This window comes from Meles meles, chromosome 3, assembly GCF_922984935.1.
Source record: "Meles meles chromosome 3, mMelMel3.1 paternal haplotype, whole genome shotgun sequence".
In the NCBI taxonomy this organism is placed as follows: domain Eukaryota; kingdom Metazoa; phylum Chordata; class Mammalia; order Carnivora; family Mustelidae; genus Meles; species Meles meles.
Window position 1 is genome coordinate 83,553,860 of NC_060068.1, and position 19,702 is coordinate 83,573,561.

At 37.9% G+C, this 19,702-nt stretch overlaps 1 protein-coding gene across 3 annotated transcripts; it reads right to left on the reverse strand.

The window, feature by feature from the left end:
• Positions 1-2,706: 2,706 nt before the first annotated feature.
• Positions 2,707-19,622, reverse strand: UTP15 (UTP15 small subunit processome component). 3 transcript variants are annotated; one of them, XM_046000864.1, is made up of 14 exons: positions 19,474-19,622; positions 19,178-19,347; positions 15,748-15,900; positions 14,810-14,902; positions 14,527-14,711; positions 13,010-13,188; positions 12,099-12,224; positions 9,513-9,648; positions 6,960-7,044; positions 6,118-6,267; positions 5,304-5,405; positions 4,570-4,703; positions 4,337-4,395; positions 2,707-3,385 (listed from the first exon to the last, which is right to left on the reverse strand). In XM_046000864.1, exons 3-14 carry the CDS (start codon positions 15,835-15,837, stop codon positions 3,168-3,170), a joined length of 1,557 nt encoding a protein of 518 aa, XP_045856820.1. In that variant the 5' UTR covers positions 15,838-15,900; positions 19,178-19,347; positions 19,474-19,622; the 3' UTR covers positions 2,707-3,167. The 3 variants fall into 3 exon arrangements, with proteins under 3 accessions (XP_045856820.1, XP_045856818.1, XP_045856819.1); XM_046000862.1 differs by lacking the exon at positions 19,178-19,347 and having other exon boundaries at positions 19,486-19,622; XM_046000863.1 differs by lacking the exon at positions 19,178-19,347.
• Positions 19,623-19,702: the final 80 nt, after the last annotated feature.

Genomic DNA, 19,702 nt, shown 5'->3' on the forward strand with positions numbered 1-19,702 from the left:
CCAGCCACCTACTCACCCCCAACAAACAGTTTCCCATCTCCCTCCTCTGCCTGATTTTTCTGTCATTTATCACCATCTGACCTGCAGTATCTTTTGTTAACTGAACTCTACCTCTCCCAAGAATATTAGTTCCAGAGAACAGGGATCTTGTCTATACTGTTCATTGCAATACCACCAATTCCCTAACCTCTCGTGTGTGTCTCAGTAAGTATCAGGATTACTGAATGTGTCTTTGGAGCTATTTGGCTGTGAATAAAGGAAACCACTCACACTTATCTAAGCAAAAAGAATTTATTAGAGGATTCCAGAGTCTCGTGGACCCGAGGGAACTCCTAAGGTATAACCGGAAGGGAACCAGAGCTGCTGCAAACTATGATGGTTTCTCTCTTCTCTAGCCTCACCTGCTGAGGAAGGATGGCCTTGCCTTGCTTATTTTCTCTTGACTTAGGTTTCCTTCTCCTTTCTCCCTGCAGCTTTCTCTGCTGATAATCCAATTCCCAGCTACATCTCCCAGCTTAGACAGGGCTTGAGCCATATATACCGCCCCTAGTCTAGTTCACTGCGGTCAGGGGAACGAGGCACAGAACCTAGTCACCAATAAGCGTCTTTGTGTCTGAGGTGAATATTTTGTTCATAGGAAAGACAATTTATGGTTACTTGTTATGTTTAGCTTTTGAAAACTTTCCTTAAGGCTTTAGGTTTAACTTATAGATATTCCAACCATAAAACTAGTACATTTTATAATCACTTTCAAGGAGGCCTTTAATTCATGTTTGATAGAGTAAATTTCAGTTGAATACACTAAATTTTAAATTTCTTTAAACAAACCCACTTATAACCCAAATTCCTTTAAACAACTTAACAGCATTTATACGCTTAAAATATTTTTCTTCTAAATACCACTTCAAATGCTTGATCCAACAAGCAAAACCTTCCCAAGTACTTAACTCTTATACATGTAATAAATTAAATGTACATTGAGTTCCTAAATTCTCTGGAACAGGTCAATATTTTTACAGGCTTAGTAACATTTTTAAAAGACTTTCAACTAAAATTGAGAAGTCTTAAAATCTCTTAGACATTTTAAATTAGAATCCAAAAACCAATGCTACATACCATCATATGCCCAATATCCCAATTGTGTTTACATACTTTAAATAACAAATACCAGTTTGTCCCAATGAATGTAACAACTATTCTTGAAATTACCATGTAGAGTTGAGAGTTGCATAACCTTTTTGAAAATTCGTCTTCATTCTAGATTTCATCCAAGAACTACAGCACTCAATGAAGTCCTGTTACGAGACCAGTGCTCTAACCCCTGAGCTACGGAGCCTCGCTTCAGTGAAGTCCTGTTAAACAGAGTACTAGGTTTGGCACCAGAGGGCAGGCCACTCCTAGTGCCAGGATGAGAAGGAACTCAAGCTTGAGGAATTCAGGTGTGGGCTTATCACTGTAGTTAATTCAGCGTTTAATGAGAAACAAACACTGGAGAGCTGTGATAAGAATCGAATAAAATAATGTATGGGAAAACCCTCGTCACATGTTACACACTTGATGGCAGCCAGTTTTAGACAGAATCTCAACTTCTAATTTTTACTAGTATACAAATTACCAGCATACTTACAAAGTTAAATATTTTCAAAAGCTTTTAAATACAGAATTTATTTAAATAAATTAACATTTTCAACATGAAGACCACTGTCTCTAATCTCGTAATTACTCAGGGAAGCAAACTCCTGGTTTCTTATAAGCCACTGTGCTGTAGGCTTGCATAAATCAATTCAGAAAAGGGAAACCGACCCTATTTTTGAGCACATGCCCTTTCCAGACCACAGAAATATTTTTTTCTGCCTTAAAAAGAAATCTAAATTCACAGAACTAAATTTTAAGAGGAGATTCTCATTACAGAATCTCCCTTTCACTAAGGGTTCTTCTACTACAAGCAGTGTTTCCTTACAGATAATTAGCTACTTGAGGTGGAATAGGAATTGGGAGAGGTAGCAAGTGTGAAATCAGTGACCTAACAGTCAGAAGCCAGTGACTATCCATCAGGAATTCATACATCTCAGAAAGATAAGAAGAAAAAAAGACTATCTTTATAAAAATATGACTTATATTGTCCTTTAAAAAAACAACTATTTTTCAAAACCAAGCTACTCTAGCTTCCAGTTCTAAAACACAAGATGATTATGGAGATTAGAGAAACAAAACCTAAATACAGATTACAGAAAATGGTTTACAGAAGGGTAGGGAGCTATAAGATAAGCTCCAACCATTATGTATACTAGGTTGAAAGGCTATTTATTACGAGAAAAATGGCAAATTTTATCACTCCTCTGACCTGAAGCAAGTTGAAAACTGGGTAGAAAAGCTGCATCTCGAAGAAAAGGAAAAGAAACATAGTCCAATAAGGTCTACTTGTATGTAGACCTTGTTCTGATGAGGACGGTCAAGATTAAAGGAATGAAGAAAAAAACTGGAAGGGAGAGCACAATTTTCAGGTATCAAATCTGCCTCAGCACATTCTTTGAATACATGTCTAACTAGTTCAGAGTTGCACTGTTCAAAGCTGGCCACTGATTTGTCACATTTGGGGCCGATGCATTCCCATTACAAGCGGAAGCAGAATATGCGACCTCGGATAAATGATAACATCAAGGAGAGGGAGGCAAGATCAGCAAGGGTATGGAAATCCCACAGTGATCAGAGTGAAGAGAAAATTTATTTGCTGTTGCCATTTCTTTTGTTGATGTTACTGTTGTTTTTCCAGGAGAAAAAATAAAAAAAATAAAGCCCTGTCCCTTTGGCAGCATTCCCAGTTGAAACCCATTCCAGAGTTCTGAATGGCTACCTAAATGTTGATACAGAACTTTGCTGTATTAAAATTAATATCACTTTGTCCAAGGTGGACAATATACTATGACCAAAACAACTGAGATCTTCTAGCTGAAGATACCATGAAATAATTCAAAGTATTACATGGAAAACCATGTCTTAAAACAAGTCCTTATTATCCAATTCTAGATATTCGTCTCTTCCATAAAACTGTTTCTGTGAATAGTTTTTTGTTTTTTAATGTATCAGAGAGAGATTCTCTTTCCAATAGTTAATAGAATCAAATCTATTTCAAGTTAGTTGTTCTTATAGGTCTCATTAAGCAGACACTATGATTCCATCTTCTTGTTTTCTAGAAATCCATCAGATGTATGCTGCAGCACCGAAGTGCTTTCTTTCCTTGTCATAGTAGCAAAAAGCATATCCATCATCCCCAAGGTTTCTAGTAGTTCTCTTTGGTAATCAATCTCTTTTTCTACAAGTCCTTGAAGTAACAAAAACTTTTTATCGACTACAGGCGACTGACCAATCACAGGAAGATAAATATCTAGAAAGAGAGAGAAAACACATTAACTAGAAGTATCTTTCTAAACAATAAAGGGACAGCAGTAGTTACAAAAGTATAAAAATATTCACTATAAATACACTAAAAATCTGTACTTATTTTACAATTTATGATTTACAAAAAAAAATCCATCTGGATAAATGTATTTCAAAAAGAAATAATTACAGAAAGTACAGTGTGGAGTTCCTGACCTACTTTAATTTTCCCCTTAAAAAATAGTCATAGTCTATTAAAAAAAAAAAAAGGCATGGTCATTGTAGATGCCCAAGCAAAAGCTGTTTAATTACAATAACTCTAATCTCAGCAATTCAGAGTTATGCTACTGTAAACGTTTTACTTCCCTTAAAATGCTATGATTTATGTGGTTGTTTTCTTTACAACTGCTACTGGAGAACTGATAAAAACAAAAGTACTGTGATCTATTTGGTTTCATTATTTGACATCTCTATTGTATCACATTTGGATTTTTCAAGGTTTTTTGCTTTTTTGGGTTTTTTTTTTTAAGGATTTTATTTATTATTTGATAGAGAGAGAGTACAAGCAGGGGGAGCGGTAGAGAGAGGGACAACCAGGCTCCCGCAATGCAGAGAGCCCAATGTGGGTCTCAATTATAGGACTCTGGGATCATGACCCGAGCCAAAGGGCAGTCACTTAACCAACTTAGTCACTAGACATCCCAGTTTTTTTTTCCCCCCAAAGGTTTCATTTATTTATTTGAGAGAGAGAGCAAGCAAGCAAGAGAGCACCAGAGGGGGGAAGAATGGCAGAGAGAGAGGGAAAACCAGACTTCCCACTGAGCAGAAGCTTACGCAGGGCCTGATCCCAGGACTCCAGGACCCCAGGACCCCAGGATCATGACCTGAGCTTATAGAGGCTTAATCGACTAAGCCACCCAGGTACCCCGGATTTTTTCAAGTTTTAACAACTACTTACCAATAATTATTTCAGCAGCACTGATCAAAACAGGGGCAAATCTTGGCTGAGACAGATTCCTACAAAACAAAATTTGTTTACTGAAACTTGCCAACTTTAAAAAAATCCTTAAAATAGATTTACTGAATTTTTCCATCAGTTCTCTACAAAGGTCAATCTAAAAGTAAATGCCTCTCATTTGAGATAAAGGAGTTCAATGCAAAATACATGTGTTTCATAGACATAAAACATACCGTATCAAAAAATTAAGAACACGACTGATTTCCTTTTCATCCCGACCTGCAAGGGCATTTGCAAGGACTCCTCTTCGATTTAGCTCCTTTATGATGGAAACTGTAATCTCGGGTGTCTTTATTGTACAACTGGGCTAGAAAAATTTTCAGAGTCAATATGAACAGGTAAGACAGCACAGGAAAAAATCATAGTCTTAGAACTGACAATTACCAAATTTAAATAGGTTTTTATCTTTATAGTTTTGAGTCACAGTACAGCACACGGTAATAAAATGATTTTTTTTTTTTTAAGATTTTATTTATTTATTTGACAGAGAGAGAGATCACAAGTAGGCAGAGAGGCAGGTAGAGAGGCAGAGAGAGAGGAGGAAGCAGGCTCCCTGCGGAGCAGAGAGTCCGATGCGGAGCTCGATCCCAGGACCCTGAGATCATGACCCGAGCTGAAGGCAGCGGCTTAATCCACTGAGCCACCCAGGTGCCCCAATAAAATGATTCTTGTAAAAATATGCCCCTTGTAGGTTCATCAACTCTAACAAATGTACCACTGTAGTGGGGTATTGATAATAGGGGAGACGATGCATGTGTGGGAGCAGAGAGTCTATGGGAAATCTCTGTACCTTACTCTCAATTTTTGTAAAGCTAAAACTGCTCTAAAAAATTAGTCTTAATTAAAACACACTCACTCACTCACTGAGAGCGCATACTGCATATATGTATACATGCTCCTCACTCACCTCAAGGACTCTGTCAAGTGCCTTAGAGACCCGGAAATTTTTCAGATCCCGGTCATATAATTCTAGGTGTTTCTTTGAAGGCCTGTTGATCAAAATGTCGTCCTGTATGACAAAGTAAATTTATAAAGAAAAGTCAGTATCTATATAGAGTTTCAGTCAAAATTTATTTTTTCATTGTGGATTTCTTTTATACCTGGGTGACCCTGAACTGTATAATAAATAATGGGCATATGTCCAGAATGCAGACTAACTGAAAATGAAATGATCTGCTACATCACTGTGTTCTTACTTTTCTATGATTTAACTTAGAACAGACACACAGTACCTCACGCAGGGCAAACATTACTCATTTCAATTCTCTTCACATGGCAGCCAGTATGACTTAGTAGAAAGAAAACAAAGACAGGAGAAACTGAGATCTAGTCCCAATGACTCTGGCTACTAGTAATGAGATGCTGGATCGAGCAGAACTTCTTTGCATCTCCATCTTCTCAGATGCCATACAGGGACATAACTGGCTCTACAACTGTTCAGGGCTGTTTAGGAGATCAAATCAGATACAGTATCAAAGACACTGTTTTGAATAGGTAAAATAGTGCAACACTGTTAAGACTCAGGGTATTAAAGTAGTCCTTATTCCCCATTACCTATTAATAACATTCCCCAATCTAGCAATCTGCAGGGAGAATTAAGGTACAGAAAAGCAAAATAAAGTTAAATCCCATGTGAACTACACTTTCCAGTAACATGCAGGGTTGGAGCTGGCTGCTCTAACAAACCACATTTTCTAAAAAAAAAAATAATATGCAAATACCCTTTGTTTCATGTAATTTTTTCCTTTAATAAAAGTTCGATATGCAGGCCTTCTTCTCCTAGGAAGAGAATCCTTCTTTGCTTCAGATTTCCGATGTTTAACACTCAGTATTCCATTGGTCATTCCTACAACTATTGTCTCATCTTCATGCTAAGGAGCAATTAGAAAAATAAGTTAGTCTATTCCTAAACCATCATTTACCCTAGTTTTTCCTCAAAACACCATTTATAACATGTTTTCTGCTTATCCACACCTTCACTAAGAGTTCCAATCAGATACGGATACTCTGCCTAACAACAATCCATGCAGAAAGTTAGATAAATCACTTTTTCCACCAGAATACTATTATACTGATGGAACATGTTATACCTGGTATAAGTTATCACTGGCAGTTTGTATAATAATATAGTTAATGACGCTTTGGGAAACTTCTAAATTAATTTTTTTCCTGCATCCTCTTATTAGAAAAAGGACTGTGTGACAGCATGACTTTCTACAATCTTGCCAAGAAAATAATTTGTAATAAGTTTTTCCTCTTCTAATTCAAATTTCTGTATGATGCATTCAAATATCCACTTCTTCAACATCTTGTGAAACTTGACAGCGGACATCCCCAGATCCTGCCCTTAGTGTTAACAATGCCTATAGTGAGCAAGACCTAAATCTCAATTCATACTAAATTACTGGCACAAGTCACATAATAGAAATTAGTCTTAACTCCACTAACTAATATGGCAAGAATAAAGTAAGATTTATTCAAACACAAAGATAAACCCTAAAATTCCGTTTCAGTTTAACAGACAAGATTAGTGAAAGCTTTACAAAGAATTACAAGTACTTACTGCAAGTGCAAGACTCAAAATTGAAGCTGCATAATCAAAACTGTGGACTACTTTATAGGAAGTCGTGCTATATACTTTCACCTTCCTAAGGAAAAGAAAGCTCTGTTAACAAATTACCTAGGAAATGAGTGTAAAATGTAAATTTCCTATTTTTTTTTAGAAATTCAATGTATAAATATTAAAATTTACACTGCAATGAAGAAAAATAATGATTAATAATATTAATTACAAACTAATTCATCACTGAATCTCTTTTAAAAATGAACTATTAGGGGCGCCTGGGTGGCTCAGTGGGTTAAGCCACTACCTTCGGCTCAGGTCATGATCTCGGGGTCCTAGGATCGAGTCCCACATCAGGCTCTCTGCTCAGCAGGGAGCCTGCTTCCCTCTCTCTCTCTCTCTCTCTCTCTCTCTGCCTGCCTCTCTGTCTACTTGTGATCTCTCTGTCAAATAAATAAATAAAATCTTTAAAAAAAAAATGAACTATTAGCAGTAGCTATGTTTATATAAAGACTCGACTAGCCACCAGACCACAGACCATGAACCACTGTCAGCTGACAATGAAACCTGGGAGTAAAGGAAAGGTTTCAAAGCACATTGGGATTCAAAAGCACAGGGTTTCTCAACATCAAGTGATTAAAACTACAGGTCAGATACTTCTTTGTTGCGGAGGCTTTTCTGTGTGCGGTAGGCAGTTTAGGAGCATCCCTGACTGCTACGTAATATACGCCAGCAGCACTCCACTCCCAACTTGTGACAACAACCAAAAATGTCTCCAGATATTGCCACATGTCCTCTGGGAGACAAAATCCACTCTGAGTTGACAATTATTGTGAAGAGAGCCAACTCATGCTTGATTTTTGAGAGACGCATATAAAAACGGAGCCCCAAACTGCCTAGTAACAGACTTCAGAGAGTCTGCTACAGATTTGCATGATAAATTCCTTCGTGTCGGGCGCCTGGGTGGCTCAATGGGTTAAAGCCTCTGCCTTCAGCTCGGTCATGATCTCAGGGTCCTGGGATCGAGTCCCGCATCGGACTCTCTGCTCAGCGGGGAGCCTGCTTCCCCTCTCTCTCTCTGCCTGCCTCTCAGCCTACTTGTGATCTCTCTCTGTCAAATAAATAAATAAAATCTTTAAAAAAAAAAAAATTCCTTCGTGTTAAAAATACATTCTAGCTTTAAAAATATGTATACTTTTTTAAAAGGATTTTATTTATTTGTCAGCGAGAGAGAGCACAAGCAGGTAAAGTGGCAGGCAGAGGCAGAGGGAGAAGCAGTCCCCTCCGTCGAGCACCGCCCCCCACCCCCACCCCCCATGAGCAAGGAGCCCCATGCAGGACTCAATTCCAGGACCCTGGGATCATGACCTGAGTCGAAGGCAGATGCTTAACGGGCTGGAGCCCCATAAAATATGTATACTTTTTAATAAACACACTGAAAAACCAAGGCTTTCTCTAACAATAAAAATAGGAAATATGGAAATAAAATTACCCAAAACAAATAAATATGAATAAATATTAGAACTGCGCCATAGTTCTAGCCACATGCTACTAAGCACTTGAAATGTGGCCAGTGAAAATGAAGAACCACATTTTAAATTTTACTTGATTTTAATTAACCTAAATTTTTTTAAAAAGATTTTATTTATTTATTTGACAGAGATCACAAGTAGGCAGAGAGGCAGGCAGAGAGAGGGAGGGGGAAGCAGGCTTCCCGCCAAGGAGAGAGCCCAATTCGGGGCTTGATCCCAGGATCAGAAGGCAGAAGGCTTTAACCCACTGAGCCACCCAGGTGCCCATAATTAATCTAAATTTTAATTTAAAAACCGAGGTAGTGTAAAAATACTTTTCTGTTAAACCAACTATATTTCACTTTAATCACTATAAAATATTACTGTATCACATGACATGTATTGGATGCTTGTCTCTCATTTCCTGGTAATAATCTTTACATCCATTGTGTATTGAAATGATATTTTAGATAGACTGAACTAAATAAATATATTATGAATGTGGCCTAGTTCTTTTTGCCTTTTTAATGTGGCTACTTAAACATTTATAATTACATATATAGCTCACATCCCATTTCTGTTGGACAGCATTGTTCTAGAACATTAACAGAATACTAATACCTACTTAAAGTCGTAATATTTGAATACATAAATGTACAGAAATTTTCACATGAAGTTTTAAATTTGAAAAAAAGCTAGAATACATACATACATTCATTTTAAGTATTTCTAAGTATATAAATATACAATAAAGATTTTTAAAGAAAACAAGGAATGACACAGACTATTTTAAAAGATTAATGTTCAAATGGTTCAATAAAATTCCTTACGTATATAAGTACACACTGTTACGCCAGATGAGAAAAAAGTTTGCTATATGTGAATAAAAGGTCAAAACTATTTTCAACTGAAAAGATATTTTTTTCACAGAAATCATTTAACAAAACATTTACTTTAACACAAATACTTTAGAAATAACTCATTTCCTCGAGCAGTAAATACACGTACACCAGTAATAAAGGAAGAAAATTAAAATGCTAACCTATCCAGTGACCCAGAAAGTAACCTCTGTCCAGAGCTGCTCAGATATAAACATGTCACAGTTTTATGATGATTTTTCAAAGACACTAGCAACTGTCCTCCTTTCAGCATGTCCCAGATTTTAACATAACGGCCTCCTACAAAAAGAAATAATCATTAGTTTGAAATTCTGCCTCAACATTCAATATTTTAAAGATCTGAAAAGCATTTTTCACTGGATGCTGCACAGCATGGTAAACTGAGGTAAAGTGAGGGGTCCCAGAGTAAATCTGCCTGGTTTCAATGCTGGCTCTGTCACTGAGTTTGTAACTGAGAAAAATAACAACAGTTTCAACCTCAAAGAACTGTTTTGGTGATTAGATAATTGCATATTTGTAAAGTTCACAGAACTGCCTAGCAAAATAAAAAGTATAACCAAAATTGTTTAAGAAAATTGTAATAAAATCACCATGTAAAAGAAATTTTATGTCACTATGGAAATGAATAATATAAACTATTTCCTAAACATTTCATGAATCCAAACAAAACTGAAAAACTTCCCTGTAACTTTTACTCTAAGTTAGAAGGGTCCTTAAAGGCAATTTAATCCAAGAGTTTAAAAAGAATTCTTTTAATATGGCATCTTTTATTTCTTTCTTTTTTTTTTTTTTTTTAATTTATTTATTTGAGAGAGAGAGAGAATGAGACAGAACATGAGGGGAGAAGGTCTGATGTGGGACTTGATTCCAGGACTCCAGGATGGTGACCTGAGCTGAAGGCAGTTGCTTAACCAACTGAGTCACCCAGGTGCCCACATCTTTTATTTCAATGAAATATTAAGCAAATGTCTAAAGGTAAAATAGAAGAATGAGTTGGAGAGGGAGGAGCAAAGGTCTTATCTATCCTGACTAGGAAAGTGGGCCTGTAAGCCAATTCATAGCCCTTGTCTCACCACATGTGGCAGCTCATGAGCGAGCATAGTTTAAAACAACTGATCCAGGGCGCCTGGGTGGCTCAGTGGGTTAAAGCCTCTGCCTTCAGCTCGGGTCATGGTCCCAGGTCCCAGGGCCCTGGGATCGAGTCCCAAGTCGGGCTCTCTGCTCAGCGGGGAGCCTGCTTCCTCCTCTCTCTGCCTGCCTCTCTGCCTACCTGTGATCTCTGTCCATCAAATAAATAAATAAAATCTTTTTAAAAATAAATAAATAAAATCTTTTTAAAAATAAATAAATAAAATAAAACAACTGATCCTGTCCCAACTCTCATTTCCAAAGTCTGTAAGAGTTGACTGAAGGGACTGCCCAAGGTCATACAATTAGCTAGTGACACAGTGGAGATTAGCATACAGGTGTCCATCCTCCCTGTTCAACTTGAACTTATTTCCATTTCTCAAAATAATAGCAAGAAAAATGGATATATTTGGCAATGTTATCAATTTATTTTAAAATTAAATAGGTACTGGGGAAAAAGTATAAAACAGGGTAATTTATATTGGGATTTTTTTTTTTAAGATTTTATTTGACAGAGACAGTGAGAGCAGGTACACAAGCAGGAGGTGTGGGAGAGGGAAAGCAGGCTTCCTGCTGAGCAGGGAGCCCGATGTGGGGCTCGATTCTAAGACCCTGGAATCATTACCTGAGGGCAGACACTTAATGACTGAGCCACCCAGGCGCCCCTCTATTTGGATTTTAAAATTAAGGAAAAAAAGGCTACACACATAGCCATATATGTGCTATAAATGATATATACTACCTATGTATTCTACTGTCAATGCATTAATTTTGACTTGATGAGTGAAAAAAAACAATTTACTTCTTCCCTTCTAATTTTGAAAATGTTCTATGATCAACATAATAAAAAAAATACCTCAGTTCCAACTCGATGAAAAAATGTATCAAGACCCCCTTTGATTCCACATTATATCCTCCTCCAGAACTGCTTTTGTTGGGTAATGTCATCCCAATCAAGAGACATAAAAAAAGACAAGCCTGATTCTAGAACAGAAAGAACTGTGTTTTCAAAAGCTGTCATGGATCTCTTAGGTAGGAATGCCAGGAATACAACCTAGATCTCTGGTTAAATATACAATGCAGGCTCTCAAGTTCTAGGATTTCGGCTCTGTCACTCTATCTTAGAAAAATTAGTTAAATAACTTTGATTTATTTCCTCAGTTGCAAAATAGGGAGAAAACGAACTACCTTCTAGGCTTGATAATATGTGTATAATAGCACAGTATCTGGCTCACATTAGGTACTCAGTAAATAGTAACTGCTGGCCTGCTCTACTTACCGGTTGAACAAAACCTCGTTATGCAATTCAAGGGCAGAGTGTTAAATTAAAAGTAACTGATAAAGTAGTAACTGATTCAAGACCAAAAATACTAGTAAAGCAATTTTTTTTTTAAAGATTTTACTTATTTACTTGACAGAGACACAGAAAGAGAGACAGAAAAGAAGCAGGGGGAGTGGGAGAGAGAGAAGCAGACTTCCTGCTGAGCAGGGAGCCGGATGCAGGGCTTAATCCCAGAACCCAGGGATCATGACCTGAGCTGAAGGCAGACACTTAACGATTAAGCCATCCAGGTACACCTGTAAAGCAATTTTTAAAATACCTGCTGATGCCAGAAGACCTCCAGAGGGAAAAAGCAGGACACTTTCCACTGGCTGCCCATGCTCAACAGAGATCACACTCTTGTTTGTTCGTGCATCAAACATCTTCACAGTATGATCATATGACCCTAAAATGTCAATTTTTGTATTATGTGAGTTTCATTACTCAAACTCAGTATATGTGTGTTTGTACAGAAATATAATTTTTAAAAGGAGAAAAGGATGAAATTTTAAAGACACGTCTGTATGTTCATGAAGACACAGTACCTCCAAACTCTCTGGTACAACTGTTTTCTGAAAAAGCATTATACTATATTATACAGGATCTTAAACTATTCAGATTTCCAAGCTACTGTCACTACTGAATCACCTGGGAACCTCTGTACAAACACCCACAAACACCCCACTGCATTATCTTTTGTTTCTTGGCCAGTAGAGGCTCTGTGCAAACCAGAATACTAAAACCATTACAGTTTTTTGTTGTTTTTTTTTTTAAGATTTTATTTATTTATTTGACAGAGAGAGAGATCACAAGTAGATAGAGAGGCAAGCAGAGAGAGAGGAGGAAGCAGGCTCCCTGCAGAGCAGAGAGCCCGATGCGGGGCTCGATCCCAGGACCCTGAGATCATGACCTGAGCCGAAGGCAGCGGCTTAATCCACTGAGCCACCCAGGCGCCCCACCATTACAGTTTTGACACTCATGTTTTCAGGGAAGCCTGAGGCTTCCAAAAACATTTGAAGGACAGCAAGAACAATCACCAAAAGAAGAAAAAGAAATAAAACAACTGGATAAACAAACATATTTCTTTATAAAATTTTTTTAAAAACTGCTCTATCCCAAGAGTCCCAAAGCAATACCAAATTATATCACAATTAAATTATCAAGTTAAGGAGGGAAAAACAGTTCACCAACCTGTTACAAACAGATCTGGGTTCAGTTTGCTAGCACATCCACACCTCACATAATCAGAATGTTCTTTGAATGTCAGAATTTCTTTGGAGTTTGGAATATCCCATAATTTAACTGTATAATCATCAGCCCCAGAGACCACATGGTATTTGTCAGCTGTAAAATCGACTGTATGAACTGCTCTAAAAGATCAAGAATCAATGTATTAAAAATCAAGAAAAAAATTGCATGTCTGGGATCTTTTAACATAAAATACTCCTTTTCCCCAAGTAACAAAAAAAAAAAAGCAGCTCAGTGTCAGGCAGTAATGGTAGGAGGAAATAATGAGATAAAATCTTTAAAACAGGTATTTGTCCATGAGCCAATTTAAAATTTTAAATACCCCTACTTTATAAAGTTAAGACAATAAGTAGCCTTAAAATTACATTTTCTTTTTTTTTTTTTTTTTTTAAATATTTTATTTATTTGACAGAGAGAAATCACAACTAGGCAGAGAGGCAGGCAGAGAGAGAGGAGAAAGCAGGCTCCCTGAGGAACAGAGCGCCCGATGCGGGGCTCGATCCCAGCACCCTGGGATCATGACCTGAGCCGAAGGCAGAGGCTTTAACCCACTGAGCCACCCAGGCGCCCCAAAATTACATTTTCTAATAATATATTAACAATTCTACAAAACTGCTCAATAAAAGTAAATGTTCTAAATATTGGAGCAAAGGTACATTTAATTAAATAAACTTCAAAATGTATAGTTCCTTACAAAATTCTAAGACCTGCCATTAATGGTAGGATCATGTTAAGCGAATTTGTTAGATTTTAAATGTTCCACTGATGGGGAAAGACCATCCTGATAATACACTATAAAAAACACTTGAGATTTTAAATAAGCAGAAGCTTCAGCAATGAACTAGGTAATCTTGATATAAAATTATAATATAAAACTACCCAGGTCATTTAATTTATCAAGCAGCAAAATATTAACTTTAAGAAGAAAAAAAAATCAACCTTCCAACTTGACTTCAAAATAAGAACCTCAAAAGTAGTGTAGCCTATAGAGTTCTCATTTATAATTGTGAGGGTGCCTTGAGGATCAGTGGTTTATAACCTCGATTGGTCATAGAACTCACTGATTAGATAGGAAATCTCCCTAGACAAATGTACATTTCTTAAAATGTCACATATAATTCTAGGGAATTCACGAGTTCCTTCAAACTGGCCACAGGAATTTTGATTGTGTCTTAGAACAACCAGGAAATAAAGTATACATTGCACACAATCTTTACAGAACTGCTCTATTCTTTTGGTCAAAGCCCAAAAAACAAAACAAAACAAAGTTTACAATGACAAAAGAAACAACAAAATAACCAACTCTCTATAATTGTATGGTGACAGATGCTAACGAGACTTACTATAATCATTTTGCAATGGACACAAATATCGACGTATGCTTGAAACTAACATGTTTTGTTACTTATACTTCCATAAAAAATAAAAAAATAAAAAAAATTTTAAACTCTGGCTCTTACTTAGTATGACCTTCAAACTGCCTGAGGGGAGCTCTCCCACTTATATCAAAAAGCTGAACTCCACCATCTTCACTGCCAGCCACAAGCAGTCTACCATCCTGACGAAAAGTAGCACAGTATGCCGTGTCCTTAAACCGAGAAAAGGTTTTTATAGGTTCTTGAGAGTACCGGCCATAAATGTGAATCTACAAAACGATAAAAAACATAGTATTTAACCAAATGGCTCAAGATCAGTAGTAAATATAACTACACAAAGGAAGAAGAAATTTAACATTATATTTACCCTTGAGGAAGCTGTGACAGCATAATTATATGGAGGCTGTGGAGAAAAATCTACTTTTGACACTGCACCAAACTCCTTGATTTGAACAGGGGTCTTGATAAAAATAAAAAATAACACAAAGGATTAACAGTTACAATTGGTAAGACCTTTGAAGCATTACATAATTTCTTACTGATCATTTCTCTTTGTTCTTAATAATATTTACTAGGATGTATTTAATACAGAAGTATAAAGAAAGCAAAAAGGTTCAATTACTATCACCCAAATTCCCCTGGTTGCCACTAAAGTAAATAAATACATGAGAGTAAGTAAACATATGACAACAAATATATGGGCAGACGCCCAACTGACTGAGCTACCCAGGCGCCCCTCATTTTCCATTTTTTAATTGTTCATTTAAAAGAAAAGTCACTTTTAAGCCTTTGTAGTCTAGAAGAACTAATTCTGCATTACGGCTTTCTTAGTTTTAGAAAGGCAAAAAAAAAAAAATCTATCTCATTTGGCATTATTAATCATCTATTTTTTGGTAGGCCCTTGTATGATTAAAGTCATTAAGCAGCATGGACTTTTTATTTTTTTAAAGATTTTATTCATTTGACAGAGACACAGTGAGAGAGGGAACACAAGCAGGGGGAGTATCAGAGAGAGAAGCTTCCTGAAGAGCAGGGAGCTCCGCGCAGGGCTCAATCCCAGGACCCCAGGATCACGACCTGAGCCGAAGGCAGACACTTAATGACTGAGCCACCCAAGTGCCCCAGAAGCATTGACTTTTACTTTGAAACTTCGAAGAAAAATATCAGATATCAAATTTTCCACCCAAACTGTAAACTGTTGATAGATTCTTTTTAGTTATTAGTTCTCTACTAGAGTATCCAAAGTATAACATATGCTGGGGAAATAAGCATAAATGCAAACCACTCATTACCATCTACACTTACCTTATAGTTGTTCCAGTACAGTGTGTCTTGGGTGATTTTTTCACCGAGTACAGGATATGTCTGAATAGCTGCAGGCTTATAACCAGCCATAATTTCATATAATTAGACTGTTAAATTGACGTTACAAATAATTATAGTGACTCTGCTTTATGTCTGAAAAAAAAATATTTTATATACACATATTATTCTTCAACCCGTATAGTTCCATTTTCATGCTGTGTCTTTTCTAAAGACTGTGTGGCAGCTTACAGATTAGTGACCAATAAATCATCTAATTCTAACACAGAAGAGACAATCTAAAGGAAGTAGGAAGAATACAGACAGGGCTACAAGACTGCACCATCTACTCAGCTATACACAGAGGCTGTACACAAATGTTCTCACATCTAACTAACCAATTTACAACACATGGTAATAAATGTGGCTCAGCCATCCAGCAGCCAAAGCAGAAGTCCACTGGCTTAGACTGTTTATTAATGAACAACAGAAAACACTAAGATAAAAGGGCAAATACAAGTTTCCTGAAACTAAATTTAGGATGACATTTAATCTATATGAACATAATGTAGGGTCTTGACTTCCTGAAAGCCTGATAAATACCAGGAAGGAAAACAAGGCGAATATTCTAACAGAGAAGCTTAAAATTAAATTTAAAAGCTTAAAATAAAATTAAAAGCTAATATTCTGATGCAGAAGTTTAAATGTAAAAGCTTAAAATAAAAATTAACTTTTAAAAAGTTTAAACAGTATGAAAAATAAGAATAAAGCAATTCTGAAATTAAATTCCCAATTTAAAGGACAGAACAGAATAAAAATAAATTAAAACTTTTAACTGACATGGAATTAAGCCAAAATGTCTCTCCAGGACTATTCAACTGTGAAAGAGATGCATTTTATCAGTGATCCAACTCATCATCTATTCCAAAAAGCTTGAAGTTATTACCAAAATAAATAGGTATGACATACTCTAAAGGTTCTTTTGATGAAATCTAACAATCAACAATTAAAAGGAAGGAAAGTTTTCTGTTCATTCAAGTACCTACAAAGCACAGGACACTGGTCTAGGCTCTGGAAATACAATGTTGAGTAAAACAGTCCCCTCACACCTTCCAATATTCTCCATTTTAGCTGGTGATCAGCAGAAGACTCGGCCTTGACTTGTCCTTCCTCTTCACTTTTTTTTTTTTTTTTTTTTTAAAGATTTTATTTATTTATTTGATAGACAGAGATGACAAGCAGGCAGAGAGGCAGGCAGAGAGAGGGGGTAAGCAGGCTCCCTGCTGAGCAGAGAGCCCGATATGGGGCTCGATCCCAGGACCCTGGGATCACGACCTGAGCCGAAGGCAGAGGCTTTAACCCACTGAGCCACCCAGGCGCCCCTTCCTCTTCACTTTTAACATCCAAATAGTTAACAAGATCTGCTATTTTACCTCCTTAAACTTCATCACGCCCACTCCACCAAGTTCCACTGCTCTTAGATCTTCTCATCTACACAAATAGTGCAGTATAAGGGCCCTTGACTCCCTCATCCATCTTTCTTTTTTTTTTAAGATTTTATTCATTTATTTGACAGAGAGAGAGAGAGCACAAACAGAATGGCAGGCAGAGGGAGAGGGAGCAGTGGGCTCTGGGCTGAGCAGGGAGCCTCATATGGGACTCAATCCCAGGATCCTGGGATCACCACCTGAGTCCAAGGCAGCCACTTAACCAGCTGAGTCACCCAGGCACCCCCTCATCCATCTTTTAAATAGACATCAGCAAGACCTAACTACCCAGTATATCCAGCACAAAGCACAACACTGCCTGAAAAGAAAGGTCCAAGCTCCTTAACAAGGCTTCTGATCTGGCCCTTAGCGACCTTTCCAGCTTCACTCTTTGCTATTCCCTTTAACACACTATTCTCTTACTTCTCTCACTGTCTTTGCTCATTTATCCACTTTGCCAGGAATGATCTCTATATACCCACTTCCTTTTTATCTTTTAAAGCTCAACTCAAGGCTCACATCCTCCACACTTCTCTGAACTCCTAATCCTACTTCATTCTGCATATTTCTGTCTCTGTGCATAGTAACACTGAATTTGTAATAATCTCTTTTTCCCACAAAACTGAACATTTCGTAACAGGAAGATTTTTTTTAAATGCTTAAAGAAAACTTGGGGAAAGAAAGTAGGCACTGTGCTGAGTTCTACAGAAAAACATAAAATTAAAGGCACAAGTGGTGTCTATAATATGAACACTGCTACGCATCAAGAGTCAACAAACTTTTTCTGTAAGGGGCCAGATGATAAACATCTTGGGTTTTGCAGACCAACAGGCAAAATGGAGAATATCATGTAGTTACAAGCAAGCAAGCAAGGTAAAAAAAAAATCTCAATTTTTCACTAACAAAACCCCCCAAATAATTATGAGAACAATCTTGTAGTTATGAATGAAAAGAATGAGATTTTTGAATGAAGGAAAAAACATTTCACTTACTTTAGGTTCAAGATTAGTGCTTCCTATCATCAGAATGCAAATATTCACTTGTAAAAACCATTCTAGGCTCACTGGCTGCCCAAGGAAAATGGTCACCATGCCAAATCTAGTGTTTGGGCCTCCATCCCTTACTGTAATACACACAAAACCACCCCTTACTAGAATATCGGCAAAGTAATACATAACTCTGCCTTGAGAGAAACACTTTAAAGCTCTTAAAGTTTACAAGTGAGGGGTAGGGGTGCCTGGGTGGCTCAGGTCATGATCCCAAGGGTCCTGGAATCAAGACACCATGGAACACCTTGCCCAGCGGGAGAAGCATTCTCCCACAGCCTGCCGCTCCCCCTGCTTGTGACCTCGCTCGCTCTCTCACCAAATAAATAAAATCTTAAAAAAACAAAAACAAAAAAAAAAAACCCAAAAAACCACAAGTGAGGAGTAGTAGTAGTGGTTTGCCAGATTAAAGAGAGAGACAGCACTGGAGATGAGGGAGAGGGAACATGACACAAAAGCGTGGAGGCAAGAAATGATGTAAAAATGAATAGGAAGAAAAGGATCAGGGAGAGGTGAGAGCCGGAGAAACTGAGAGTAGATTGATAACAGATACTACAATACAAAGCAGAATATCAAATATATGCTACAAATAACGTACAGAGTACTAAGACCTCAAACAGATTTTTTAAAAAGATTTTATTTATTTGGCAAAGATCACAAGTGGGCAGAGAGGCAGGCAGAGAGAGAGGAGGAAGCAGGCTCCCTGCTGAGCAGAGAGCCCGATGCGGGGCTCGATCCCAACACCCTGAGATCATGACCTGAGCCAAACGCAGAGGCTTAACCCACTGAGCCACCCAGGCGCCCTCGAAACAGATTTTTAATTCTAACCGGGTGGCTCCCAGAAAAGTCTCAAAGCGTGCATTTCAACCCGATCTTGACGTCTAATACTAACAGACTGACCTTTTAAGATGGGCACAAGCGCGGGGGATAAGGGCAGCAATGGAAATCGAGAGAACATCATAAGCAAAGACAGGTGGAAATTTGCCCAGTGCCTTGGAGGGATGCGCGCTAAAGGAGAGGATGTGATCGCAGAAGAGGCCAACGTACGTCGAAGCTAAATCGCAGGGAACCTGAGAGGTTGGTTATGGAATTTTAGCAGTTCGGTGAAGACTGGGAAGCCCCAGGGAGCACGCCAGATTCCAAGGAAGGCCCGACCAGAGCTTGAACTACCCCCACTGGGAGCTTCCTTCACCTACCTACCGCCTCACCTGCCCCGCGGGACACTCTGCGTCCAAAGAAAATTTCTTGGATTCCGCCAGCCCCCTCCCCGGACTCGCAGGGCTCACTTGCGGAAGATCACGCGGACCTTCCAGGGGGCCGCCAAGACGCAAGCCCTGAGCAGGCAGGCCCGTCGCACAAAAGTGACGTGATGACGTACGCACACGCGACTTACGCGGCCCGAGTGTCGCAGGGGCGGATCAGGAG